The sequence below is a fragment of the Leptonotus elevatus genome, chromosome 18, assembly GCF_054856555.1.
Source record: "Leptonotus elevatus isolate MCC_2025b chromosome 18, RoL_Lele_1.0, whole genome shotgun sequence".
NCBI classification, from domain to species: domain Eukaryota; kingdom Metazoa; phylum Chordata; class Actinopteri; order Syngnathiformes; family Syngnathidae; genus Leptonotus; species Leptonotus elevatus.
In genome coordinates, this window is record NC_141256.1 from 14,278,189 (window position 1) to 14,305,268 (window position 27,080).

The following is a 27,080-nucleotide window of genomic DNA, read 5'->3' on the forward strand; positions in this document are numbered from 1 at the left end:
ATCAACGTCTGCCCAAGACCCGCCCCTCGCTCGGCGCATGCGCACCGCTCGCCTGCCAGGGAGCTGTCCGCAGACGCTCGGTGCTGGAAACGTTTGGACCGGACGCCATGGAGGAAGAACTGAAATGTCCGGTGTGCGGCTCACTGTTCAAGGAGCCGGTCCTGCTGCCCTGCTCCCACAACGTTTGCCTGGCGTGCGCGCGCAGCATCAGCGTGCACACGCCGGACGGGGAGCCCGCCGCGGCCGTGCAGCAGAGCCGCGCGTCGGCCGCCGGCTCGGACTACGACTACCTGGACGTGGACAAGATGAGCCTGTACAGCGAGACGGACAGCGGCTACGGCTCGTACACGCCGTGCCAGCTCAAGTCGCCCAACGGCGTGCGTGTGTTCCCCGCCCCGCAGCCGCCCCACCATCAGCAGCGGCTGTGCTCGCTCACCTGCCCGCTGTGCCACCGCAGCGTCTCCCTGGACGAGCGAGGGCTGCGCGGCTTGCCTCGCAACCGGCTCCTGGAGGCCATCGTGGCGCGGTACCGGCGGAACCGCGCCGCCTCCGCCTCCGCCGCCTCGGGGGCGGCCAAGTGTCAGCTGTGCGACCGCAACCCGGTGGACGCGGCGGTCATGTGCGAGCAGTGCGACGTGTTTTACTGCAACGCCTGCCAGCAGAGGTGCCACCCGTCCCGCGGCCCGCTCGCCAAGCACCGCCTGGTGCCGCCGCCCCAGCAGCGGCCGGGCCAGGCGGCCTCCGCGGCGTGCTCCGGGCAACCGCCGGCCACCGCGCGGAAGCCGGCGACGTGCGCGGAGCACGAAGCGGAGAACTTCGTCATGTACTGCTGCAACTGCAGGGCGCCCGTGTGCGCCAAGTGCGCGGAGGAGGGACGCCACGCCAAACACGACGTCAAGCCCATCGCGCCCATGTGGAAGCAACACAAGGTACGACGCCGTCGTCGTACGGGAATAGGCGGGGGCGTCCTCGCTTTACGACAGAGTACCTACATCGGCGACGTAACCTAAATGTGTGCGTTGCCGTAGTCTACAATCAGTAAACGTGTTCGTAACTGTGAGTAAACCATCGTAAACTGCGTATTCGTCGTCTATGGGTGAAAAATGAGCACGCTGGCTGTGATGTTCAAAACGTCGTATGTTGTTACCAACCCCCCCCCCCCCCCCCCCAAACAAACAAACAAACAAACATATATCGCATGTAATATATAGCCTACTTATGGACAAGCTATGTTTAGGAGACTGGCAGAAAATAAGTGTTTAGCTTATACAAAACATGCTAGCGACCAAGTTATGTTCACAGATTCGTTGCCATGGTGACTTACTCTTGAATTTCTCAAACCCAGCTCTCAGACATTTTCCCTCAAGGTAAAGACCCTGTAAAGTGAAATTAGCTTTGTGGCGATGTATTGTCTTGAAGAGTGTACTGGCATGGCCGCTTTAGAGTGCCTCGTTGTCAGCCGTGAGTTTGTGGTGTATCAAATTTTCAAGACATTTATTTTCACTTTAACGGGGAATCGAGGTCAAATAATGCTCAGCATTATGAGCTTGTACATTGACACTAAATGTTTTGAATATCTAATGCCAACGTCCAATCGTGAAGTCCATTCATCATTTTTATTTTCCCTTTGCCAATGGTGCCTTTTTGTGTCCTCCCCCTCCCCCCTCCTTTCCTCCCCCCTAGCCAGAGGCTCCTGTAAATGGACCATGAAAATCCCATCAGGGGAACAGGGGGGTGAGGGGGCGTCGATAAGTAATGAGCAGCGTATGAATAAGACATGCTCAGTAATACGGCGACCATTCACGCCAAAAGAGTCCAATGACCGGACGTTGTGGTCGCTCCGCTGCATTTGGCATCCCAGCAAGCATGTACTGAATTCCCAACATTTTAGTTTTCTTTCCGAACATCGTTTAAAAACATCCCATTATTTCCTGTCGCGCGTTAAAGACGAATAAACATCCACACAGCAGCCTTGAATTGTGAGGATAAACATAAAGGTATTAAATCCAGCACCTTAGCTTGTGTTACGAGATGCTGTTACCGTGGTAACAAATGCAGAAGTGTGCCCCATAACGGTCCAGCTGATCGGCCTTACTCGTTTATATATATCTATATACATATATATATATATTAGAGCGCCTCGTTGTTATGTTGTTGAGAAGGGGCAGAGAGCGAGGGGGGAAAAAAACAGTACCGTAACTACTCAAGGCTGTTCTGCTGGACTCCGGCACTAAATGTAGGTTAATGTGCACTTTGTTGCCATTTCTTTCCTCTTGCACTGCAGCCTACACACAGGAAATATTGTGTGTATGCGTGTGTGCGTGTGCGTGCGTGTGTGTGTACAACAGCAGCCCACCAAATATAGCTGAGCGTGTGTATGATTTATTTTGGGTACCTCTACGCCAGACCTCGTAGCAGGATATGCCAGCAGCGGAACAATGAGCCGTGGGCGTTACCATGGTTACGTGCCACCGCAAAATTCACGCTCCCTTAAAATGTACTTTGGAGTTCTACTGAGGGAAGCGCAAAGTGATCTGGATTTTTGTTTAAGTTTTTTTCGCGAGGCACACAGAGGACACCAAATGGGAGGAATAGCAGCAGCAAAAGGATTGCGAGTCGAGGGCAGATGAGAGGATGAAGGGGCAGATAGCAGATTGCTTTTGACCTTGCGCCTGATGCGCCGCATTAATGCCGAAACGCGCAGCTGCCACCGAAGGAGACAAAAAGGCAGTACCATTTGAGATGTGTCCGATCACCAGACGGACGGCATGAGAGATGCATAAATATGCAAATGAGGAGAAATAAAAGTGGCTCGGGCAAGGGTCGTAAATGGTTGGATTGAGGCGGCACCCCCCCCCCCCCACCCCCCGCCTCCCCTGGCAATTCCCTCGGGTGTCGTTGACATTAAGGTCAAGTTTTTGTGAAGGGCGTAGACAGCCTTTTGTTCTCCCCCGTGGTCATGCAGCAACTTCTGCCACAGACTGGACGAAGGCCCGCGGTCCAAAGTGACAAAATGATGGAATGACGAGGCGCGAGAAAGGTCTGAAAGGTCAAAGTGCAACAATATTGAATAGATCAAACAAACCCCACGAGGCGGAAGTGATGACGACGATCGAGGGAAGCCCCTCATCCTCTGTCATCCCCCCCCTCGTTAGCACGGCCGCGCGCGGGCCCGGCAGCTTGGTGGGCCAGATGGTCTCCACGGCGACCGGCGCCGCTGAAGGGTACGCTTGATTTGTGACTCATCGAGTCATCTCGGCGTGCACGGGGGGGGAGGGAGACCGCCCTATTCTGTGTGCGCGCACGTGTGGAGGGGATTATCGATGTGCTGCATTAAGTGCAACGCGTGAGGAAGGTCCGATAATGAATGAAACATTTACAAACATAAATGTGATGTGATGACTTTGACGACATCTCTGAGGAGGCGTTTAATGTTAATGATTTTTTGGAAATCCTTTGCGATTGATTGGTTGTTATGTATTGTATGAACTGGATTAAAAAAAAAAAAGTTTCAACAATTTTTTTTAATCGACTGATTTAGCTCGTATGTGAGGTCTGATGATGAATTCACTGCCTCATATTACGAGGTGTTCAATGTTGCGGGGAATTTCAAAATTCCTTTATAAATTCCTATTGCGTTTTGCATTTCCCATGCAAGTGTGTGTATGTAGTGCTGTCACTATTGAATATTTTTTTAGAATCGATTAATCGGATTCATTTTAATTTTGCATTAAAGTGTATTGCAAAAGCATTTTTCTCTCCCGATTACTGCTTATTAACCAGCGATTGGTGTTTATTCCGTACTTCGTATTCTCATAGCGATTAGCATTACAGGTGTCTTGAAACATGTCATCATTTCGTCGGCCCATTTAAAGGCGGCCATATTCACGGTGCTGTTTGGTGACACGGTGTCTACCGCACTAAACACGGACCGGAGGAAGCGAATAATCGAGTCGTGTCAGGCGATGAAAAAGAAAAACGATCGTCAATTTTGTCCAACGGTAAATGATATCATTCCAAACGAGGCGTTCAATGTCGCTAGGAATCCAGAAAATTCTATTGCATCTACGTTTTCATGGCATCGCTATTCCTTAAACGAGACGACGATGTTGCTGCGTATTTGTAAAATAATTTGCAAAGTCGAACATCAACTGGTTTTTACTCATCCTACTACATGCGTGTAGGAAGAGGGGGCATGTGGATCATGTGGGTGGCGTTGATTTATCACCAGTGGGCACGTGTGTGCGTGTGCGTGTGTGTGCGTGTGTTCCCTTTGTCTTTTCTTAATGAGACTCCAGCACCCACCCCCAAAAGTCATCCGTCCTTCCATGTAACCTCGTAAAAAAGTGTGGCCAATCACGTCGAGAGAAGAAATACATCTAATAGCAGTTAAAGGACCCAAGAGGTTCATTTCCATGAATTAAAATGACTTTTAATGAACTACTTCAGTTCAAATTGATTCAAGGAAGTGCATTATTTGAGTGGCGTCTATTGTGTCATTTTCACTCAAATTGTATCGATTTGCCGCAATACGAGACTCGTCAAATGATTTGTTGAAGGTTTTCGATTGGATTCAACATCACGTGAGGAGTATGATTTATGTTCGTCTTTTCTGCAGTGTCAACTCTCACAAGCCCTCAACGGCGTCTCGGACAAAGCCAAAGACGCAAAAGAATTCCTGGTTCAGCTCAAGAACATGCTGCAGCAGATCCAGGTCATTATTTCATGAAAAATAACAACACATCTGTATTTTTAAGGATTTATGTAACCATACGTTCATGATTGCGCTCGCACCGCATCCCAGCGAACACGCTGACCTTGTTTGTTGTCGCCCGAGGCGCGGCGAGGCGCGGCGAGGCGAGCGTCAAGTCAGTGAGGCATCCGAAGCGCACATCCTCGTTTGCTACGCGCCACATTCGCAACAGACTCCGATTCCTGTTGAATTCAACAAAGTCACGTGGCGGATTAAAAAAATAAATAAAAAAGGGTCATCTCAAGGTTAATTATTCCTTTTTTGGGGAGCGTCACTGCCAAACTAAGTACACGTTTAATCCGCTTTTTACTCCATTTTTTCGTACAACAACAAACACCTGCATTGTGACCGGAGGAAGGAGGATTAAATGTGTTACGCAATAAAAGGACTGTGCTATAAATTACAATAACGAGGGTGATTCATTTATTTGAAAAAAATAAAATAAAATATATATATATATATATATAAATAACTTATTTACACATTTCCTCACTAAATCTTGGTGCAAGAATTCAGACATTTGTTTTTAAATACATTATAGCCACCTAGCTATGCATACACACCAAAAACGCATCTTGTCTGCTGGTGTGCCCGTTTTAGAGCGCCTCGTTGTTAGCCCTGCGTGCACACACACGCATCACAAACTAAAAGATACAGATTTTTTTTTCATGTTTTGTTTTGTGTTTAGACTGGGCATTCGTGTTGGTGTGGCTATTTTAGAGCGCTACGTTGTCTGCTGTGAGTGTGCGCACGTCACACATAGAAAGACGGAAGAGTGATGAGGCGGGAAATTTTATTAAAAAAAAAAAACTGTTTACCTACATCCTGAAAATGCATATTGCCTTCTGATAATCTACTTGAGTGACAGCTTTAGAGCGCCTCGTTGTTGGCCCTGAGTGCACACGCATCACAAATTAAAAAGATGGAAGCACAAGGCGTCAGGATTTTTAATATTATTATTATTTTTTTGACTGGACAGCCAGGTTGTAGACTGTCCGTTTGTGTTGGTGTGGCCACTTTAGAGCGCTACGTTGTCTGCTGTGAGTGTGCGCACGTCGCACATAGAAAGACGGAAGAGTGATGAGGCGGTAAATTTTATTAAAAAAAAAAAAAGAATTCACCTATTTCCTGAAAATGCATCTTGCCTTCTGATAATCCACTTGTGTGGCAGCTTTAGAGCGCCTTGTTGTTGACCTTGAGTGCACAAACCCAGAGGAAGGAACAAACAGGAGCATGTGGGACAATAGACACCCTCACACAGGAGCTGCTGTCGGCCACAGCTCATGTCCACACACTCAACGACGTCGTATGCTAATCCAACAGGCCCCGCCTCTTAAAGGCACATATCTAAAACGCAGACACTATAATATAGTCACATTAACTTAATATTTGCTGATTTTTAAGCACATTCGTGTTGGTTGATTAATTTCTGAAAGTCCCTCAGCGTTTGGGTTGAGAATAAAGCAAAAAAAATAAATAAAAAATAAAAACGACTTTTTGCCCAAGTGTCACTTTGAATCAGGACGTTTTCACGTTGGTTGTGCGTGACAGGAGAACGGCGTGGAGTTCGAGGCCTGCCTGGTGGCTCAGTGCGACTCGCTGATCGAGGCGCTGACCCGACAGAAAGCCAAACTCCTGACGAAAGTCGCCAAGGAGAAGGAATACAAGCTGAAGGTAAAAAAACGCACCAGTCAGTCCTTTTTTATTTATTTTTTTATCCGACGCAGCTAAAACCCACAGATTTTGCAGACAATTACAAATAATAAAAATAAAGCATAAGTACGATGCAGTGCAACTGTTTGGTGCAATTACTACAAAATGTTTTCAAACTATGTACAATATATTTGGAAAAAAAAAATAATAAAAAAAATATATATATAAACACAGAGGTTGGCATTTTGTCAACAAAATGGCCGTCCTTTCGAAAATTGATGAACTTGACGGATGGGGGGGGGGTTCTCATCCGTCAATCCGAACACTGTGTAACCTATTTTATTTTAGACCACTTTTTTTTTTTTTGGCCCAGCAATTTGGCGCCCGCTCCAGTAAGATGGCGCCCTCGGCGACCGCCTAGTTTGCCGATGCCCACGAACGCGTCTCCACCGTGTCGCCAGTAAACTTGCATCTGTGTTTGAGCGTTACGTAACCACAACCCTTTCAGGCTGTAAAATCTATTCTCCCTGGATTATCTTTGTCTCCGCCCCCCACCCCCCGTCCCCCCCCCGTCCCCCCCCTCCACACACACACACGCTCAAGTCACTTACTGTAGCTCGAGTCTTTTAATCTGCTTTTACAGCTCACAAACAGACAGATGTTTGCCCAATTCATCAAAAAAAAAAATTTTTTTGATCCCTTAAAAGCAAAACGTTGCTCTTTCAAAGAACTCTCACGAAAAGATTCTCCGAAGATTCAGAAATGATTCATGCGGTCCAATTTCTAATCTGAGTTCTATTTGCAAACGCGCCGCAGATTGCCTCCGAGCTCTTTCACGATTGTCTCGCCGGCAGGTGAATAATCAAGCGTGATCCCATTAGCCGTCACGTTAACGCGCGCGACTGCAGCTCATTAAAAACGACTTCTCATTTCTGGACAAGCGCCGGTTAATGTGGCCATTAAAATGACAAGGACTGGCAAAGATGGAAGCATTTTGTTTTTAAAGATGAAAAATAACGCAAAATGAGGTCTTTTTTTTTTGTTGTAATTAGCCACAAACGATGCTAACATTCTCTGACGCCGAACATAATTTTCCCCATTTTATATGTGCAAAATCTAAATTTCCCTGCAGAGCAGAAACGGACTCGCTTTTTTTGCGCAACATTTAACACTCCGTAGTATGACGAACCGTTGGCGTGCGTTTGATTGCGGGCTATCAGGTGGCGCGCGACCAGATCACCCACTGCACCATGAAGCTGCGGCAGACCACGGGCATGATGGAGTACTGCCTGGAGGTGCTCAAGGAGAACGACCCCAGCGGCTTCCTCCAGGTAAGACCGAAGACCCGTTGACGGCCATATTGGCAACAGCGAAAGCTGTGCTCAATTGCACTGGAAAGGGAATCAGTAATTGTAGTATGTTTTTTTTTGGCAGAGGATAAAGAATATATACCCGTGAGTTTTGTTATAGCAAATGTCTTTGTGCGTTTACTGTATTTAATCGCGCAAACATGACCAAACCATCAAAAAAATAAAATGTTGCAATAATTTATCGACATTAAAACAGAAATTCCTTGAAATAAATAAATATTAAAATGTTAATCTTGATTTTCAGGAATTCTTAACGGTCCCTTCTTACAAGTGATTGGAATTTGATGTATTATCAGATTAAACCATAAATGTACTACCAATCCCAAAACAGTGGATATAAAAAGTCGACACACCCCTGTTCAAATGCCAGGGTTTTGCGTACAGAGTTCAGGATTAACCAATCACGTTTAAATCCATGTTAAATTGGATTAAGTAACACCTGGACACCATTTAAAGTTCCTCAGATTCATCCCAAGATTTTGCTGGTATTTTGTTTTTGCTAAGGTTTTATGCTAACACTGACTGCTATTTTGAGCGGTTCTCAATTCAGTATCACGCAAAATCAAATCAAATGTGGCACAAAGGTTTCAAGTACAATTTTTTGAATAAATCATTAAAGGGAAAGTCAACCCTCCCGCCCCCAAGAATATTGACAATAATATGTTCTATGCAGTCACAATAAATACGGTATTCTGTTTAATATTGTGTTCGTGGAACGCGAGTTAAGCAGTAAAATCCAGCAGGCTTTATCAATATCAGAAGGCGGCCATTTTGCCACTTGCTGTCGAGTGAAAATGACATCACAGTTGCTCAGGTAACAACCAATCAAAGCTCAGCTTCAGAAAACAGGTGAGCTGTGATTGGCCGTTGCCCGAGCCCTGAGATGTCATCTTTAGTCAACAGTGACAAAATGGCCGCCCCCTAAAAAGGATAAAAACTGCTGGATTTTGCCGTATAAATCATATTCCCAAAAATGTAATATTAATCCCAATGTCATGTTTAGACTGGTGAGGTCACACATAACATATTATTGCCAAGAAATGTTTAAAAGTTGAAAGCGCGCATTTGAACATCAATATGGAACGAAGGCGACCTCATTTTGCGGCGTTTGCTTACATTTCCCGCCCAGATCTCCGACGCCCTGGTCAAGCGCGTGGTGTCGTCTCAGGATCAGTGGGTGAAAGGCAACCTGGAGCCCAAGGTGGGCCCCGAGTTCCAGCTCATGCTCAACACCGACGCGCTGCTGCAGACCATCCTGCAGCTGGATTTCTGCCAGGGCAAAGGTACGCGCACCAAAACCTACCAGAAGACCCTTTAAAATATTGCTAAGACGACTTTGATCATGTTGATGATTTCTCACAATAAATAGGAAACGAGACCGAGAGTGACAAATAACAAAGTTGGCAAATCCATGTGCAGAAAGTAAAAACCCTGCCACAGTTTGGCTTTAGCCACTGATGCGAGCTAGCTCCCTAGCCAGCGAGCTAGCTCCCTAGCCAGCGAGCTAGCTCCCTAGCCAGCGAGCTAGCTCCCTAGCCAGCGAGCTAGCTCCCTAGCCAGCGAGCTAGCTCCCTAGCAGCAAGCGAGCTAGCTCCCTAGCAGCAAGCGAGCTAGCTCCCTAGCCAGCGAGCTAGCTCCCTAGCCAGCGAGCTAGCTCCCTAGCAAGCGAGCTAGCTCCCTAGCAAGCGAGCTAGCTCCCTAGCAGGTCATTGAGCACCATGGGAGCTAGCTAGCTAGCTAGCACCTGGCAAGGGTTTTTAACTTTACGGACCTGGATTTGCCACTTCTGCAAATAACGAGCACGACATTGTTTTGTATCCTTTCTGACGCACAATAATATTACTTACTCAAAGTGACTAATTGCAGTTATTCCCATAAACCTCATTCCAAGCGCCACGACTGCCAGATCTGCGGATTAAATGTAATGCTGCCTAATTAAGTGTTACATAACGGCGTACTTATTGCGATGAGGCGCTGTCGGTGGGTTTACAATGTGCCTGAGAAGACGCCGCCATTGTTTTTTTAATCACGTTACGGACAAATCACCTTTTTGGACGATTGCCTCGGAAAACATTTCATTTCTTGGTATTACGTCATCAAGTGTTGTATTATGAATATGTAGCGCGCTTCCGGGACCTGTTGGCAATCCATGTTGATGTTAAGCGTGTGCATCATCATCCCCCAAATGGTATTTCCAGACGTGCAGGACGGTCCCTTATTGAAACAAATGCAGCAGGCAGCAGGCAGTGCTGAAGCCGATAACGACTCACAAAGTCCAGGAGGTATTATTGGTTTTTCCCACAAGACTTGTCGTCCCTTTCCCTATACATCCCGGTTGGAAACACGTGTCCCGCCTTCCCGTCCCCGAACACCCACCCACGCATGGTTTGTTCTTTTCAAGCGGAAAAAAAAAAAAAAAAAAAAAAAAACTCTTCAGGTTGGCACTTCAGTCATTGTAAGGCACCGAAAAGAACAGACAGTACTGATATTTATAGCCTCGAGTCGTTGTCTGTTTCTCTTTTGAATACGAATTGGAATGAAAAAAAAATAATAATACAAAAAGACAATGTTGTTAAGCAGGAAACACAACTAACATGGCTATAAATGCAAATTTTGTATTTAAATATTCATGTCATTAATCTATACGTGCACATTGTTTGTCTTGACTGCTGCCTCACCTCCCCCTTTGTCTTTCAAGAAGAATATTTTTAGAGAATGGTTGTTCTGTTCAGTACTCCCTTAAGGAAATGTGGGGGGAAAAAAGTGTATTTGTATTTTAAATGATTATTTTCTTTGACGTTTGAAATGTAAATAATCACATAAGGAAGTTCAATACCAGCACTGTACGAATATTCACCAATACAACTAGTACTTTTGATACAAAAAAAGATCATTAACAAAGATGCAGATGATGATGATTTACCGACAGTATAGCGCCAACTACTGGCGAGGAAGATTTCTTCAATGTCAGATTTTTTTTTTTTTGCCTTAAAGTGCAAGTCAACCGTAAACATTCCTTGACAATAATGTTATATGTGAACTCACGAGTCTAAACATGAGGTTCTGATTCATATTACATTTGTGGAATAAGAGTTATGAAGCAAAATCCAGCCATTTTTATCCATCTCAGGGGGCGGCCATTTTGCCACTTGCTATCGACTGATGATGACATCACAGTTTGCCAGGCCTCAGGCAACGACCAATCACAGCTCACCTGTTTTCTGAAGCTGAGCTGTGATTGGTTGTTACCTGAGACCTCAGCAACTGTGATGTCCTCTTCAGTCGACAGCAACTGGCAAAATGGCCGCCGCCCCCTGAGATGGATAAAAACGGCTGGATTTTGCTTCGTAACTCATATTCCACTAACGCATTATTAACCAGAATACCACATTTAGACTAGTGGGGCTGCATAGAACATATTATTGTCAATCCATTTTTGGGGGGTTGACTTCACAAGTACTTTGTTACTTTGAAATCAGGCCAATATTTGTCCTATATCATAATATCTGTTCTAGGTTCTCGCCCATCCCTGTGATTCCCACCTCTCGAGTAAATATTCATTTTATTGAAAGTCCATCCAGCGGTATCTCTTGATAAAGGTTTACGTTAATCCTCCACTGATTCCTGATGTTTGCCCTATGAATGAACCTAACTAGATTCCTCAAAGCACTGTTAATAATCCACTTGATCCTCCCCGTTTACACACCGGCTCAACCCGTTTTGTCTTGGAACGAACTGTCCCGTTTTGACCCCCACAGGTCAACAATCACTCAGTAACGGTGACATACTAACCGATTATGTCTCATCTCAGTGGAGTCGGGACCCTCGGTGCCGCCGGCTCCCCTCCTGCAGCTGGAGAAGTGCTGCAGCGGCAACAACAGCGCCACGCTGGCTTGGAGGGTCGCCGCGGCCCAAGCGGCGCCCATCGAGGGCTACATTCTGGAGCTCGACGACGGCAACGGTGGACAGTACAGGGTTGGTGACAAAAAAAAAAAAGAAAAAAAAAAGACAAACTTGAGCTATTTGCTAAGAATACCGGCAGATACTCGACATCAAAAGAAACATCGAAGAAGCATCATATTACTAGAATTGTTTGTTGTGAAATTACAAGTTTATTTATGTACCGGTAAAGGTAAAAACTTCTATAATTTTTCAATTATCGGTAAGAACTTGTGACAAAAAAAAAGTAGAAATACAAATGTATTATTGTAACATTACTGTTTTGCAAAAAAAAACAGGACTATCTTTATAACAGTTACGTCATAACGTTAAGATTTTTTTTACATAAGATTATGTTTGCATAAGATTAAGATTGATTTTTCGTGACATTAAGATTTTTTTTTGTAACATGATTTTTCTTTTGTAAAATTAATATATATATTTTTTTATAAGTTTAAGATTTTTTTCTGTAACATTAAGATTTATCTTTTGTATAATTCAGATTTTTCCCCCCGTAAAATTGAGATTTTTTCGGAACATTAGGATTTTTTGGGTAAGGTTAAGATTTTTTAAATAAGATTTTTATGTTTAAGATTAAGATTTTTTGTTGGAATAAGATTTTTTGTTGGAATAAGATTTTTTTGGTGAGGTTAAGATTTCTTTTGGTAAGGTTAAGATTTCTTTTGGTAAGAATTTTTGTTTAAGATAAAGATTTTTTTGTTTGTAAGATTACGATTTTTCTTGAATTAAATTACGATTATTTTTTAAGATTAATATTTTTTTCCTAAAATTCATATTTCTTGGTAAGATTAAGATTTTTTCTCGCAACATTAAGACTTTTTGGTCAGGTTGAGTATTTTTTCGAGGTAAGATTAATATTTTTTTTACTCAAAGAATCCAACTATTCTTGTAACATTAAGACCATGTTCTAAAAAAAACAACAACTCCTACCTTGCAAAAATATGAATTTTGTTAACCTTAAGAGTTTGTGTACGCAGGAGGTGTACGTGGGTAAGGAGACGGTGTGCACGGTGGACGGCCTCCACTTCAACAGCTTGTACAACACCAGAGTGAAAGCCTACAATGCCGTCGGCGTGGGGCCCTACAGCAAGACCGTGGTGCTCAAGACTTCCGATGGTACGAAATGTGAGCCAACCGCGTCACACTGCACTTCTCCCACAACACAATCCGAACCCATTTTCACATCCGACAGGAGAAAATCCGACTCAAACGTGACTATTTTTCCACTCCAAAAAACTGAAAACGTACACTTTGTCATTGCGTTTAGCGGGTTTATGTTTGAAATATGTTGAACCAAAAATCTTTTTCTAATCCAACTAATTGCAGCCCATTCCTTTCTTGTACTAAATCCGACTAACATAGACAGAATAAGCTCGGCCGCTAAGCCAAGGCGCTTCCTAATTACCTTTCTCTCCGAAAAGGGACGACTGACAAAAAAAAAGAGGAAGAGGGATGAACTGTTATCAGTCCCAAAACAGTCTTTGTGGCCATTATGTGTGCGTTTTGGACGACTCCTTCACTGGCCACATAAGCTTCCTCGTCGGTGCTGCATGATAACTGCACGTCGAGCACTCGCCACACCAAATGTGTCTGTGACGTTACTGCCCGCAGTCCCAAATGTTCCGCCAGACAGCTTTGTTGACTCACGACAAGCGCCAAACTCTCGATTTCACCCGCATGCTGTCTTCTTGCTCCCCTGCAGTCGAAAAAGGAACGCGATGCCCCGGCGATTCCCCGATGCTAAATCGCGACTGCTTCCTTCCACAGTGGCTTGCTTCGCCTTTGACCCCACCTCGGCTCACCGGGACATTGTCCTCACCGACGAGAATCAGACCGTGTCGTGTAACAGCTACGATGACCGAGTGGTGCTCGGGACCGCCGCCTTCTCCAAGGTGACGCTTGAACCTCCCCCAAGGATTTTAAGAGTTCATTACTGGTGTTAGAGAGGAAGCCAGGGACTATGTTTTTTTTTTTTTTTTTTTCAGAAAAACATTTTCCACAAAGCTTTATTTAACCGATTCAGTTCTTCGATTCTTGGGCCTTGGAAGAGGTCTACGTTAGAGATATTCAAATAAGTCCCCTTCAATCTTAGGGTATCCACTACTGGGAGGTCTGCATCGATCGCTATGACAACCATCCGGACCCGGCGTTCGGCATCGCCCGCATCAACACGGTGAAGGACATGATGCTGGGCAAGGACGACAAGGCCTGGGCCATGTATGTGGACAACAACCGCTCCTGGTTCATGCACAACAACTCGCACACGAACAGGTAAGCGCGCAATCCATCCGTGAGAACGACGAACAAAGCGACAAGACTGGAAAGACTGGATCAATTCACGCGTCGCTATTTTGCATGTCGCAGGGCCGAGGGTGGCATCACCAAGGGCTCGACGGTGGGCGTCCTCCTGGATCTGACCAAGCGCACTCTGACTTTCTTCGTCAACAAGGAACAACACGGACCGACTGCCTTTGAGAACCTGGACGGCGTCTTCATGCCTGCCGTCAGCCTCAACAGAAACGTGCAGGTCGCCACTCTTTGAAAATGTTTCGCAATATCCAGACGTGTCGATCACTAGTCGAGCCGCGGAAAAAGTCTCAGGGAAACCCACGCGGCAGGAGTTTTTGGAGGAAAAAAACACTAGGCCTTTGTAGACATTTTCGTTGGTTCTAGACATTCTTGTCTTGGAGATGTTTTTTTATGATGCTTACCTAATTTAAAAAAAAAATCGTTTAAAAAACAAAAATGGTTGAAATGGGCATTCTACAGCCAGACAGACACGCCCACGACAAAATTTAGCAGTAATAAATTGAATAATAATGCATATATTTGCGGAGACTGGGGTCAAGTTGTATTTTACGATTTTAAAAATGTGCAGAATTCCACAAGTGACTTCATGTTAAAAATTAGATAGCTCTTAATATGAAAAGAAAAATGCACTGAACTGTCACCAATGTCTTGAAATGAAATTATGCCATCTAGTGGCAGAAAAATTACAAGACAAATCAATATCACACTTGTTGTTTTTTTTTTTACAATACAGTTCATCTTTTTAATTTTACCTCAATTTGATTAATTATTACGAAATTACTGTATCAATGACTAAAATATGCAGCCATGTTTCTATTAGATTAACATTCTTTCCCACTTTTGAAGTCAATCATTTATTACGATAATTTTTTTTTTAGTCACCTACTAATTATAGACGTCAAAAATCACTTTTAACTGGCCGGCATGACCCGTTTAACGACTTGTGCGGTATCGAAGTTCTCATTTACTTTTCCATCTCCCTCAGGTGACCCTCGTGACGGGCCTGGACGTGCCAAGGGACCTCAAACAGTAGACGCCGCCAACGAGGGCCTCCCGTACAAGCCAACAATGTCAACGTGGTCTTAAAAGGTTCCTCGACGCGTCTGCTTTCCGTTATGTCCAATTGATTCTTGTAGATTTGACGCTAAAAGTTCCTCGTACTCGTCGGAAGGCAGCGCGCACAATTAGGCAGACTCCGCAAGGCCTACGTTTTGTCATTTCGCATCAAGATCCAACATGGGAGGAAGGAAGACATTTTAAGGTGACGGCGGAGAAGGCCTTTTGTCAAGAATTCAAACAGCGACTCAGGTTGTAACTTACCGTAAAATATTCACGAGTTTAACTGCAGCGGCGCTGTCACTTTAGATTCAGTGCGGAAAAATGTCATCGGTTCCGTTTTATTTTTCCGCACGTGATGGCCAATTACGACTTTCTGAAGTAACATTTTGAGGGATCGAAAGTTAGCTTAATTCCATATATGGACTTGAAACAACTGCTTTGATTTTATTGACACAGTCAGAATTTCTTTTTGAGTTTTGAACCCCCCCCCCCAAAATCATATCAAATAACGACGAATCATAGCACAGAATGTGGTGTTTACGTTCACGACTCGCTAAAAGAAAACGCGCGAGTGCTGTTTATGAGTCTCCTCGTCATCCCCGATGAGACGGAACAAGGCCGAGCGTCTTACTCCCTCAAACGGCATCACTGATGTGGCTGCAGGGGGGGGGGGGGGGGGGGGAGCAGGAAAATCTCAAGACAAAAAGTGAATATTTGATACGCAATGTTGGGAATCAAGTTTTTTTTTTCCCGTCACCTCATGTTAATTTTATAGCGCACACACTGCAGTGTTGCCTTGAAATCAATGAAAAGTGGCTCCAGCCGCTGCAAAAAGATCACTGTGACACTGAGCCACTTTCTACAAACCTGCCACAAGTTTTCTTCTCATTCAGTTCCGATCATGAGAGTGTGCGTGAATTTCATTTCATATCACTGCGGCGCAGATGTGATTGAGGTGTTGTGAAGCGCCATCTTGTCTGTTTTGGGGAGAGTGTAAATACCAACAAATATGCTAAATAAGCCAACTTATGAGACACGGTGAGCATCAAGCAAGTTTACAAAAGTACTCCTGCTGTATCTCAAGCTGCGTTGTAAATAGCCTCCTGCGTTATTTACTGCCAACTGCTGTGAAAGCTCGCCCCCAACTGCCTGAAGGAGGAATTACATCAGAGCCGGGCTTGTTCAACTGGACGCTGATCAAAAGCCATTACATTTCACTTTACTGTAAATATTGATAATCTATTATATTGGTTGCTTATTTTTCTTCAATTACATACATATATATATATATCCTTTGCTTTATTCTATTCGTTGCTGTGAGAGGCAAAAAGATTTAATAATGCAAAATATGCCATGTAGATGTTATTTTGAGGGTTAACTCAACCTAACTATTAGTTTTGTGACTCCTGTCATCTTAACTCGACCCACAACAAGCCAAACATCTTTGAATACTGTCTATGATATGGACAAAAGTATTGAGACATGCCTCTTAAATCCATAGCTCTCAATTCTTCCACTTGGCGGGAACATTTTGGGGAGAAGGTTACTTTTTTTCCCACTCTTAAGACTCCAAACCGGGCCATCTTCTCAGGTCTAACATCATCGACCTCTAACCCGCAGACCCAAACCAAAAAAATTTGGTGAAGTCTTCCCGGCAGAGTGGAGCAAACCACACCCCTTCCCGGAAAGTGTCCCAATACTTTTGTCCACAGCGTGCACTTGCGACCACCTTCGTCAAAGGGCTTATAACAGCGGGTCCCAAAATTTTGAAACGACTGCCCAAGTGCGTAATCCGACAACTTCTAACGGTTGCTCAGTGTTGGTGGCTGCTGTGCGTGTCGAGCACTTGTGTGGCAGCGTGTCCTTTACCTCACATTCGCCCGCCCAAGAATGTCTTAAACTTTACATACATATTTATTTCTTTATTTAAAAAGTAAGGTGCTGTATGTGGGGTGGATTTCGGGAGGAGTGCATGTCCTGATATTTAAGATTATTTAACGAGAAAGTATTTTTTTTTTTTTATTATGTCGCTCTCCTCGTGTTTGTTGCTGCTGTTTCTATTTCAAAGTGTAAATACGCAAATCTCAATGAGCATTTACTTCCTGTTAATTCTTTGAACTTAATCCCCCCCCATTTAAGCCCCGCCTCTTCTCTCGCCAAGCGGTGAATGTTTTGTACGATCACATGGTTTGTACGTGAGCATATGAAAAGACAAATACACACACGCAAACAATGTTTTCTTTTTGGTTGTTTATATTTCAAAAAGAGAAATAAATTACCTGTGATGAAATAAAGACAAAATTAAGACTCCAGTGTGGTGTATTGACGTCCGAAGGCGGAGGCTGGAAATAGAACGCGCGCTCTCCAGTATGGTGTCGCGTATGCTCTCTTTTGTTTGCTTGCTACATTTGTGTCCTCCATTTGCAGTGAAAATGCCCGATTGTCCAGTTTTCTCAATGTTCACAATCCGGAGTTGGCATTGTCCAAACCAATAAAAGTCAAAGTGGGACGTGGGTTCAATTTTTATCATCAGCTCCGTGGCCGATAAAATCTTTATTGACTTTATGAACCTCATGCCTTCGGTTGTATTCTCGAGTGTCGTAGTGAGCCCAGAGCCATCCCCTATTGTTCATCATCTGATACGCGACGTCACAAAAAATGTCACTTCGGCCAGAGTTAATCTCGTGAGATTTACTGACGTCACACATGACGATTTCAACTCCTCAGTTTGCCGTTTTTTTTTTTTTTTTATTATCCAGAAATGTAAATAAATGGACTTTTGTGGTTTCACTTGGAGTGAATCCATCGGTGTACTCCTCACCTCATTTGCGTTGCTTCTTGCTCTTGATGGTCTTGATATCCTTGGGGCTGAGGACCAGTATGCCGTCCTTGAAGCGGCCCACCTGACCCGTGGGTGCCGAGGACGAGCCAGACGTCGCCGTCTTCTTGCTGTCCCTGCTGGAGACGCGCACATGCGCGTCGGCATCATCTCGCTTGTTACGCAGAACTTTTTAAGGTTTAAGCTAAAAGTCACTTAATTGTGACACGTAGGATCCGACTTAATATTTTTAATTAACATTCACATACCTTTGACTCTTCTTTTTCTTCAGCTCCTACAAAAACAAAATAAAAAAAACACACATAAGAAACGAACTTAATTTGTGTTTTCGTTTTGACTTCTGGACCACTTGGAGGTCTTACCAGCTGCACTTCCTCCTTCGCCTTCTGTTTCTTCTCTTTGATTTGCTGCTGCAGCACCTTGTAGTTCAAATAGCTCTTCTTGGCAGGCTATGAGCGAGTCAACAGCAAGTCACAACACAGCAAATCACACGCACGTTAATGTAGCGCTGGCGCCGTCTCACCCGCGCGCCCAACATGACGGCCCGCTCCTCCTCAAAGACTCGCTGCTGCTCCTTTTTGTAGCCCGTGATGCCAAAGCGATGCACCTCCAGTCGAGCCTAATGCACACACATGATGACAATATAAAAAAAAAAAACACAAAAACACATTTTTAGGCACAAAAATCACTCACCTTCTCTAAACTGAGACCCTGTTGTGGAGGACTCTGCTTCTTCTCGGAAGTCTCCAGCGGCTAGAGATGAAAAGACGAAAAACATTAGGAAACACCAAGCGGAGCGGCCATTGCAAAGTGTACTTATGATCGTGTCCAGTGAGGAAAAACAAAGACAGAAGTAAAGAAATTACAATTGTTTCATCTACTGCGGGCATCTGGTTGATCTTCTTTTGTCTCTTGGTAGGGTCCTGGAAGCGCACCACCTCTACTGGCCTCACCAGCTTGACAGCTGGACCTGTGATAGTAAAATAAAATAAACTGTATAAAATGTGTGCATGTACATGTGGGTCGGGTGGATAGCTCCATGTTTTGTACCTTGATTGTGGACAGTCACCTCTGAGGACTCTTGTCCTCCATCTTGGTCTTCATCGAAACTGCAGACATTCGCGGGCTCTTCGGGAACGGCTTCTTCCTTGCATCTTTTTTTCTTTTTTTTCACAGCTCCAGTGCCTGCACAGACATGAACACGGAAACAAAACAGCTTAGTTGGTTAATTTTTACACTATTTTATGGATCACCATTTGTGAACTTATCAAATATTCCCTTTTTTTTTTTAATAGAACATAACAAATATTACTACCTGTCACCTATTTATTTGTTTAATTATAGTACAAATGATACCTAAACAGGGGTAACTTTATTCTTCGCCTAAATAACTGAGATAATTGTTTTAGTATGCAAGAGGTTAGTTGTAAGCAATTTAGAGAGTGCAGATTATTATAGTGTCAATATTAAACACTTAAAACTTTTGTATTAAACACAAATTATTAAAATGACACCCGTTACATTCTCTTATTTGATACGTTTAGCAGCTAACAGTTAGCCTTTAACAGGGACAGCCATTCATTTTGAGTCAAGTTAAAAACAGCAAAGGACTACGAGCAATATGTTCTAAATCTTTGTATTGTCTTAGCCTAGATATGATATTTTTTTAACATTGGCGACAAACTGTTAGCGAGAGAAATAACAAAATTTGATGGAGCCGGCGAGTTAACAAGTTAGCTCAGAAGCTAGCTACCTAGCCGTACTTACCAAAATCATATAACGTATCCAAAACACGTTCGAGAAAAGCGCAATCCTCGTCAACTTTCCCATTCACGTCGGGCTTCATTTCTATTTTAGCCAACCAACCAATGAGTCTACGTTTAAATTCATATGACTGTCGACTCGTCGTAGACGACAAACACAAACGAAACACGCGTGGTTACCACGTAGTGCGGTTCGGCTCGCCTCGCTTTCCGTAGTTGTGTGTCAAAATGCCGGAAGTGGCAGCTAACGCCCATGTGAAGTTTCTCTGGAAGCTGATATAATTTTTGTGTTTTATCAACTGAGCGGCTCATAAAAAACAACAACAATAAAAGCCTCGCTGGATGCAGCGTGGCTGCTCGCGTGAGGAAGGATGGCAGCCAAAGCGGTTTACTCGGTATGTCAACGTCATCGATTAGCCGGGAGGCTAAGCTAACCCGAGCCAGTTTGTGTGTGGCATTTGACATTTGACTTGCTTCTCCATTTAGCAGCCCACAGAATGACGATCTGTACTTGTCATATTCTTATAATAACACACAAAGACAAACATGCTCTTTTGTGTTAATGCCACAACATGTCGCATTAACGCAAATATCTACGTCTACTATGTTTCTATTCTGTTAATTACCTTTGCCAATTTCTCTTTTTTTCTTTCTTTTTTTTTAAATGAAAGAATATTCAATTTTACGTGCAAATCACACACACACGCACACGCACGCACACACACACACACACACACACACATATATAGATGTATATATATATATATATATATATATATATATATATATATATATAAATATTCAATTTTACGTGCAAATCACACACACACACATATATATTACATATATATATATATATATATATTCTTCATTTCCTGAGGCATTCAATGTTCTTTATTTGGGCAAACAATGTGTCAAATAACGCTCACTGCACATTTCTCAGCATCGAGATCCGATGCTGAAAAAGCGAGATGACTTCGAAGACGTCCTTGAGGAACGGCGGAACTCCAGTGACCTCCGATATGCCGTGAAGCGCTACACGCCCGTCCTCTATAAAGGCTTGACGCCGTGCACGCCGGACACGCTCAAGAACACCGCGCTGCACTCGGCTCCCGTTCACTATGTCATCCGCCAGGTAATTGATATCATTGACTGATTAAAAAAAGACACACGTCCTTAATCCCTCCCCAATCAGTAGTGTTGTTCCCCCCCCCCCCCCAAAGGTTGCTGAGGAGACGGGCAAAGCGCTGGATGACGTCCAGGCGGAGGCGTCGGCCATTTTGGACGAGATGGCTCACCGCCTGCGGCTCAGCACGGTTCGCTTCTTCGCCTTCACCCTCAGCAAGGTGTTCAAGACCTTGTTCCGGAGTGTCTGCGTTAACGAGGAAGGCATCCAGAGGGTGAGACCGATTTCATATATTTTTTTCAATTAAATGTCTTATTAATCGGTAATCGGAATTTTATTCTGCCAAATATTGGAATCGGCTTTAAAAAGCCCATATGGTCGGGCCCCAGTTGTAAGTCAATAAAGCTAATGCTAATGAAGCTAACAAATCTAGCAACCCGCCTTGTGTTTTTAGCTCCAGCAGGCCATCCAGGAGCACCCGGTGGTTCTCCTCCCAAGCCACCGCAGTTACATGGACTTCCTCCTCATGTCCTACATCCTGTACACGTACGACCTCGCCCTGCCCGTCATCGCTGCCGGCATGGGTACGTCGCCACTCGGTATACGAGGCCTCGCGAACGTCTTACAATCTTACCTCTGTGTCGTCTTTGCCGCTTCCAGACTTCATGGGGATGAAATTTGTGGGCGAGATGTTGCGAATGTCCGGCGCTTTCTTTATCCGACGCTCGTTCGGTGGCGACAAACTGTACTGGGCCGTCTTTTCCGAGTATGTCAAGACCATTGTCAAGGTGAGGAATAACTATCATGGCAAAAAGTCTGGATGTGATTGTCAATTTTTTCCTACTTTGTGTGAATTTGTCATAATAAGAGAAGGCTTAAAAGACAGGAACTCAAACTGTTCAGAAAGTTAACAACTCTAATTTAAATGGAAGTAGATAAACTGTCTTACATATTCATTCATGGTTTATTTTCCTATATTTTAGTGTCAGCCTAACTAATAAAACCAAAATATTTATGCATAAATATGTACTGCATATGTATTAATCTGATGTTTTCATTTTAATTAAGGTTATTAGAGTTAACAAAAATGAAATATGTATAACATTTAGATAACATTTCACTTGCAAAAAAATAATAATAACTAAATAAAAAAATTAACTAAAAATAAATACCATTATAGTGAAAATATCCTTTGTTTTCATCTTTGTCAATTAATATACATTTAGATTTTAGGGTTCATTTTAAATTATTATTATTATTACTATTATTATTATTTATTTATTTATTTTGGTATTGCTGAACATCTGAATTATTGTGTACTTTAGTGACCTTTTAAAAAAAACTTTTTTTTAAATCTTGCACTCAAATACTCCATATATTAAAATAAAACTAAAACTAATAAAACTCAACAACTTTTAAAACTACATGAAAAAAAAAAGTGAAAATGATATAAAAACTATTGATAATGAAAAATCCCGAACTATTCTAACACTGATTGTAATACAGATGAATTTGTTTGTTTAAAAAAAATACATAGGAAGAGGACCTTAAAAAAAAAAAAGTATCACATATTAAATCGCCATCGCAGTCTTGAGGAAAGAACATTTTGTTTTTCAGAATGGCTACGCCCCCGTCGAGTTTTTCCTGGAGGGCACGCGAAGTCGAACAGCAAAATCTTTAACGCCGAAGTTGGGTAAGAAGACGAAAGGCGCAGAAGAACGAGTCATATTCACCCGACATTTTCAAATGTATGCGGCGTTCTCGCCAAGGTCTGCTGAACATCGTGATGGAGCCTTTCCTCAAGGGCGAGGTGTTCGACGTGTGCTTGGTGCCGGTCAGCATCAGTTACGAGAGGATCCTGGAGGAGGCGCTCTACGCCCGGGAACTTGTCGGCGTTCCCAAGCCCAAAGAGTCCACGTCGGTGAGTCGCGACTGAAATAATGTACAGTGAATTCTGAAGATTAGTTTCGAAATATCACTCAAGTTCAAAAACGACTCACCCTTTGTTGACAGATGAGGGAACAGGAAGTTGCTTGCAGGGCAATATTGCCACCTAGTGGCAATCTCTAGACATTGCGGGATACATTTTCCTTATTTGGCTGAAAACAAACAAACTGAAATATGTATTTTTTTTCGCTCCATTATATCAGTTGGTGAGTTGTATGTCGTTCTCTCTTTTACGCCAGGGTCTCTTCAAGGCGAGGAAGATCCTGCGTGAGGACTACGGCAGCATCCACGTTTACTTTGGTCAGCCCGTGTCGGTCAGGAGTTTAGCCCAGGGCCACGTGGACCGCTGCCAATTTAATCTGACGCCCAGGTAACAAACCACGAACCCGCTCGGTTTGATCTCCCTGGTTATTGTCAACGATATCTGTAGATGCCACAAATTGGCGGCAAAGCGCTACTTTTTTCCCCACAAAGGCCTGTCAAAATGAAGGATTTTGCTTGATGGCGCCAAAGCAATACTTTTATATTTATCTATCGTGACTTTTGAGGATTCAGAAGCAGGTCTTCTAAAAAAATTAATAAAAAAATTAATCAATATATATTATTTTTTAGACACATCCCGGCGAGGCCCAGTGAGGAGATCGCACGCTTTGTGAACGTCGCCGCCTACAGGTTGGTGAGGGCGCAGGAGGAGAACTCTGTGCTGAAGCCGTGGGTCCTCCTGGCCACTCTGCTGCTGCAGAAGCGGGAGGCGGCGGCGGCGCCGACGCTGGCCGAGCTGACCGAACAAGCCGTGTGGCTGCGCGACCTTTCCCGGCAGTACGGAGCTTTCCTCCACTGGCCCGGTACAGTGTGCTGCTTTGTTGTCATGGCGACAGTGAGCCCATTCATATGCACGCAAAACAAATTGACAAGACTTCATTTGACTTTTGTTTCAATGTTCTTCTTCAGAGCATGTACGGCCATCTGAGGTTGTGTCCTCCAGCCTCGCCCTGCACGGAGGCCTGGTGAGTGTCTCTGAGGGCAGAGTTCACCTCGAACAAGGTTTGTTTATTATTCATTTATTTTTTTAACTCTTTCACTCCCAGCCATTTTCACTCGAGCAATCCCCTTCACTCCCGGCTGTTTTACTGGATTTTGACTGATTTTGCAAGGCCCAAAGAATATTGTGTTCTATTGCTGAACCTACCAAAAGAAAGATTAGAGTCTCTTCTTTCATCAGGAAAAAAAAAAGTATATTTCTATCCGTTTCCGTTTTGCAGCAATTAGCATTAGAATATAGCTAAGTTTCATCATCATCCTGGTTGATCCCTACTCTGCTGCCACCTGCTGGCCGTTTGTGTAATAACTACCATTTCTTCAACTGTTCTTTCTCTTCTGCATCAAAGCCTTCTGTATGCTCTAGCATAAAAACAGATTTAAACATTTTTGGGACACTTAAAACCTTTATAATACAACATATGTATACGTTTTTGGGAGCAAATGAGTTAAATGTTGTCTTAAACATTTGTGCTAACACACCAGGAGGAGCCGATGCGGCCTCCTCGCCAGAGGCGGCGCTCCTGAGCCGGGCAGTGCTGGCGCTCTCTTGCGCCTCCTACAGGAACCAGGTGCTACACGTCTTCCTGCGACCGGCGCTGCTCGCCTCGGCCGTCCGCGTTGCTTCTTCCGAACGGAAACGTGAGTCGCGTATCGCCCCACGACCGCTCTAATATGTAAATGACATTTTCCTGATCTGCTAACCATAAACTGTTTTTTTTTTTCACTCCCCAGAGGAGGTTTTTGACCGCTTCAGATTCTTGAGGGACGTCTTCTTCAACGAGTTCATCCTGTGTCCCGGAGCCACCGTGCAGGTGAGCACCACCACCGAAGAAGACGACGTTTTACATTTTTAGTTGAATTGTTAACGCGTTTTTGTGGTTGTAGGATTTTGAGGAGGCGTGTTACCTGTTAGAGAAGACGGGAGCGCTGCAGGTTGCCCAGCACGACGTCGTGGTGACTAAACGGGGGCAGAAGACTCTGGACTTCCTCATTGGCGTGCTGGAGCCTTTCCTGCAGGGATACCTGGTGAGACCGTGATTGTTGACGACCTCCACCAAGGAGCTTGAGACGAGATGAAATACGTTTGCAATATGACGATGACATGAGAACATGAATTGGCAGGACCGTTTTTTGGCGATTTAAATAAGTTACATTACAATTTTTTATTAAAGTAAAATTTAATAAAACATTTCATTGGAAAATGCAATTACAAATAAATGAGATTTGAGATAAAAACAAAACAATAAACATAAAATTAAGTTATAGTAAAATTTCACATGCATGTCTTCTGTTCCATTGAATTACAAATACAAATTCCCAAAAATGAACTGAAAGAATTACATAAAAAAACTATATATATATAATGTAAATATGAGTAAGTGATCTACATGTTAATAGGTTTCACTAAAATGAATTAAAAATGACATTAAAATTGGTCATTTATTTGAGTTTAAATTACGCCAAATTAGATTTGTCAAATTAAATTAATTGAAAATACAATTAAACTCCACATGCAGTGTTACTCTCCAGTTGAGTTAAACACAAATGAATAATTTAAGTAAAAATTAATTAGAAATTAAATGTTAAAATGACAAAAGTATATAAAATACAATTAAATGCAGTTTGCTGTTCCATTGCTGATTTTAGTTGTTTAAAAAAAAAAAGAAGTTCTGCATAAAAACTCCAATAATTTGTGCGTGCAGGTGGTTTGCCGTTTCCTTCTGGAGGCTGCCGGCGAGGCGCTGACGCAAAAGTCGTTCATCCCTGCCGTCCGCCAGTTTATCATCAAACATCTCCTGGCAGGTCGGTTGGTTTGTTTGTTTTGCGTACATGTAAGCGACACCGTGGCGACGTGACGTGTTTGTACTGTAACGCCGCCGCGTGTCGTGACGCAGGGAGGCTGACGCACTTGGAGGTGTTGTCGTCTGACGTGCACAAGAACGCTTTGGCTGCTCTGCTCAGACTGGACGCCGTGCGGAGGTGCGCTTGATTTTGCAACAGACACGAGCTTAATTAAACACATCGAACAACACAATTGGATTTTTCAATAAAAAAAAAAAAAAAAGAACAATCATACAGAATTATAATTTTTAAATGAATGTCAGTTTTGATTTTGTTTGTAAAACACAATTATTATTTTTTTAAAACGTTTGTTTTCTCACCACTGTTCCAAAATAGTGTGGCTGCTTTTCACTTTTTGAAGGCGAGCCCTCTTGTAAATTACAAACGCTGCCCTCTGCTGGTCAAAGCGATACATTGCATCTTATTACATCTGCTGTATATGTCAGCCAACCACCAGAGGGCGCTGCATGGTTAAGATTGATGTGATAGTCATCCAAGTTAGCCCATGGTAAATTGTAAGTTTGTGTGAAAATTTGATTTAAAAAAATAATTATTATTATTTTAAATATTAATTTGATATTCTTCCCCCCCAAAATGACTATTACTAAATAACTTGTGTGCTGTTTGGTCAGAGCGCAGCAGGACACACTGATGGTCGACAAAGTGAAACTCAGCTCTGTGGAAGACATTTTGGGTAAGAAGAAGACTGTTAGCATTAAAAAAAAAAGGTAAAAAAGAAGTTAACCTCCTCACCTTTTGCGCAGGAGGGAAGCTCCCGCCTCGGAGCGTTGCCGCGGCTCGCCTCTAAACGCTGTGAATCTTCACCAAAGGACGTTTTGGACTCAAGGGTGCCAACCAAACGACTTGAACTTGAATTCATGAAATGTGGGACACGCTCACGTTTGTGTGTGTGTGTGTGTGTGTGGGTGCGTTTTTTTGTGTTTACTAACATCTTCCCTTCAGGTGAAATATTTGTGCTTTGTTGCTCAAAGAGTTGCACTTAGAAGACAGTTGAGTCATGTTTACACTAGTGTATATATTCAACAATGACGCTTGTCAGTGCACATTCAAGAGCTTTTTGCCGTCAACTGAAGGCCAACGTGTCAAATGTGGGAATTTACCTCAACAACAAAAACAGAAACTTCTGCTCGTCTCTTTGCAGCAATATCGTGTGTTTTTTTAAATTCTAGCTTTTTGTACTTTCACTAATGTGTGTCGTGTTCTTCAGAGAATATAATAATTAAAGTCTTTATACAAATAGTAATTGTGAGTTGATCTGTGTTGAATCTCTCTCTCTCTATACATACATATATATATATATATATACATATACATATATATATTTTTATATACACACACACAATGTAATTCAATCAATACAAAATGTTCATTGGTTTGTTCTATGGGACAAAATGTA

General features: G+C 43.3%; 3 protein-coding genes across 8 annotated transcripts; 2 read left to right on the forward strand and 1 right to left on the reverse strand.

Moving 5' to 3' along the window:
• The first annotated feature begins 1 nt into the window (after position 1).
• Positions 2 to 17,417, forward strand: trim67 (tripartite motif containing 67). 4 transcript variants are annotated; one of them, XM_086061732.1, is made up of 12 exons: positions 2 to 929; positions 4,619 to 4,714; positions 6,305 to 6,427; positions 7,627 to 7,737; positions 8,906 to 9,059; positions 9,975 to 10,058; positions 11,588 to 11,751; positions 12,714 to 12,861; positions 13,504 to 13,628; positions 13,829 to 14,007; positions 14,101 to 14,263; positions 15,032 to 17,417. In XM_086061732.1, the coding sequence occupies exons 1-12, from the start codon at positions 108 to 110 to the stop codon at positions 15,077 to 15,079; spliced, it is 2,217 nt and encodes a 738-aa protein (XP_085917858.1). In that variant the 5' UTR covers positions 2 to 107; the 3' UTR covers positions 15,080 to 17,417. The 4 variants fall into 4 exon arrangements, with proteins under 4 accessions (XP_085917858.1, XP_085917856.1, XP_085917855.1 ...); XM_086061729.1 differs by having other exon boundaries at positions 28 to 929; positions 12,714 to 12,852; XM_086061730.1 differs by lacking the exon at positions 9,975 to 10,058 and having other exon boundaries at positions 27 to 929.
• fsaf1 (40S small subunit processome assembly factor 1) lies at positions 4,790 to 20,074 on the reverse strand. 3 transcript variants are annotated; one of them, XM_086061739.1, is made up of 9 exons: positions 19,712 to 20,074; positions 18,995 to 19,129; positions 18,811 to 18,914; positions 18,638 to 18,697; positions 18,468 to 18,563; positions 18,307 to 18,393; positions 18,193 to 18,218; positions 17,927 to 18,063; positions 4,790 to 4,935 (listed from the first exon to the last, which is right to left on the reverse strand). In XM_086061739.1, exons 1-8 carry the CDS (start codon positions 19,788 to 19,790, stop codon positions 17,928 to 17,930), a joined length of 723 nt encoding a protein of 240 aa, XP_085917865.1. In that variant the 5' UTR covers positions 19,791 to 20,074; the 3' UTR covers positions 4,790 to 4,935; position 17,927. The 3 variants fall into 3 exon arrangements, with proteins under 3 accessions (XP_085917865.1, XP_085917866.1, XP_085917864.1); XM_086061740.1 differs by lacking the exon at positions 4,790 to 4,935 and having other exon boundaries at positions 17,370 to 18,060; XM_086061738.1 differs by lacking the exon at positions 4,790 to 4,935 and having other exon boundaries at positions 17,372 to 18,063.
• gnpat (glyceronephosphate O-acyltransferase) lies at positions 19,910 to 26,927 on the forward strand. The gene is made up of 17 exons (XM_086061734.1): positions 19,910 to 20,102; positions 20,651 to 20,842; positions 20,931 to 21,107; positions 21,288 to 21,417; positions 21,494 to 21,621; positions 22,451 to 22,526; positions 22,603 to 22,754; positions 23,020 to 23,150; positions 23,393 to 23,625; positions 23,732 to 23,824; positions 24,305 to 24,460; positions 24,554 to 24,633; positions 24,707 to 24,847; positions 25,525 to 25,624; positions 25,717 to 25,801; positions 26,296 to 26,357; positions 26,428 to 26,927. The coding sequence occupies exons 1-17, from the start codon at positions 20,079 to 20,081 to the stop codon at positions 26,469 to 26,471; spliced, it is 2,004 nt and encodes a 667-aa protein (XP_085917860.1). The 5' UTR covers positions 19,910 to 20,078; the 3' UTR covers positions 26,472 to 26,927.
• The last annotated feature ends 153 nt before the right edge of the window (positions 26,928 to 27,080 follow it).

Bases quoted from the DNA above. Each gene is read 5' to 3' on its own strand.
- trim67 (XM_086061732.1), top strand. From the start codon at position 108: ATGGAGGAAGAACTGAAATGTCCGGTGTGCGGCTCACTGTTCAAGGAG. The intron at 12,862-13,503 runs GTGAGCCAACCG...TTCCTTCCACAG, and splicing joins GACTTCCGATGGTACGAAAT to TGGCTTGCTTCGCCTTTGAC. The intron at 13,629-13,828 runs GTGACGCTTGAA...CTTCAATCTTAG, and splicing joins GGACCGCCGCCTTCTCCAAG to GGTATCCACTACTGGGAGGT.
- fsaf1 (XM_086061739.1), bottom strand. From the start codon at position 19,790: ATGAAGCCCGACGTGAATGGGAAAGTTGACGAGGATTGCGCTTTTCTC. The intron at 18,698-18,810 runs GTAATTTCTTTA...TTTCATCTCTAG, and splicing joins CCGCAGTAGATGAAACAATT to CCGCTGGAGACTTCCGAGAA. The intron at 18,394-18,467 runs GTGAGACGGCGC...ACTCGCTCATAG, and splicing joins CCGTCATGTTGGGCGCGCGG to CCTGCCAAGAAGAGCTATTT.
- gnpat (XM_086061734.1), top strand. From the start codon at position 20,079: ATGGCAGCCAAAGCGGTTTACTCG. The intron at 23,626-23,731 runs GTACAGTGTGCT...GTTCTTCTTCAG, and splicing joins AGCTTTCCTCCACTGGCCCG to AGCATGTACGGCCATCTGAG. The intron at 25,802-26,295 runs GTGCGCTTGATT...CTGTTTGGTCAG, and splicing joins AGACTGGACGCCGTGCGGAG to AGCGCAGCAGGACACACTGA.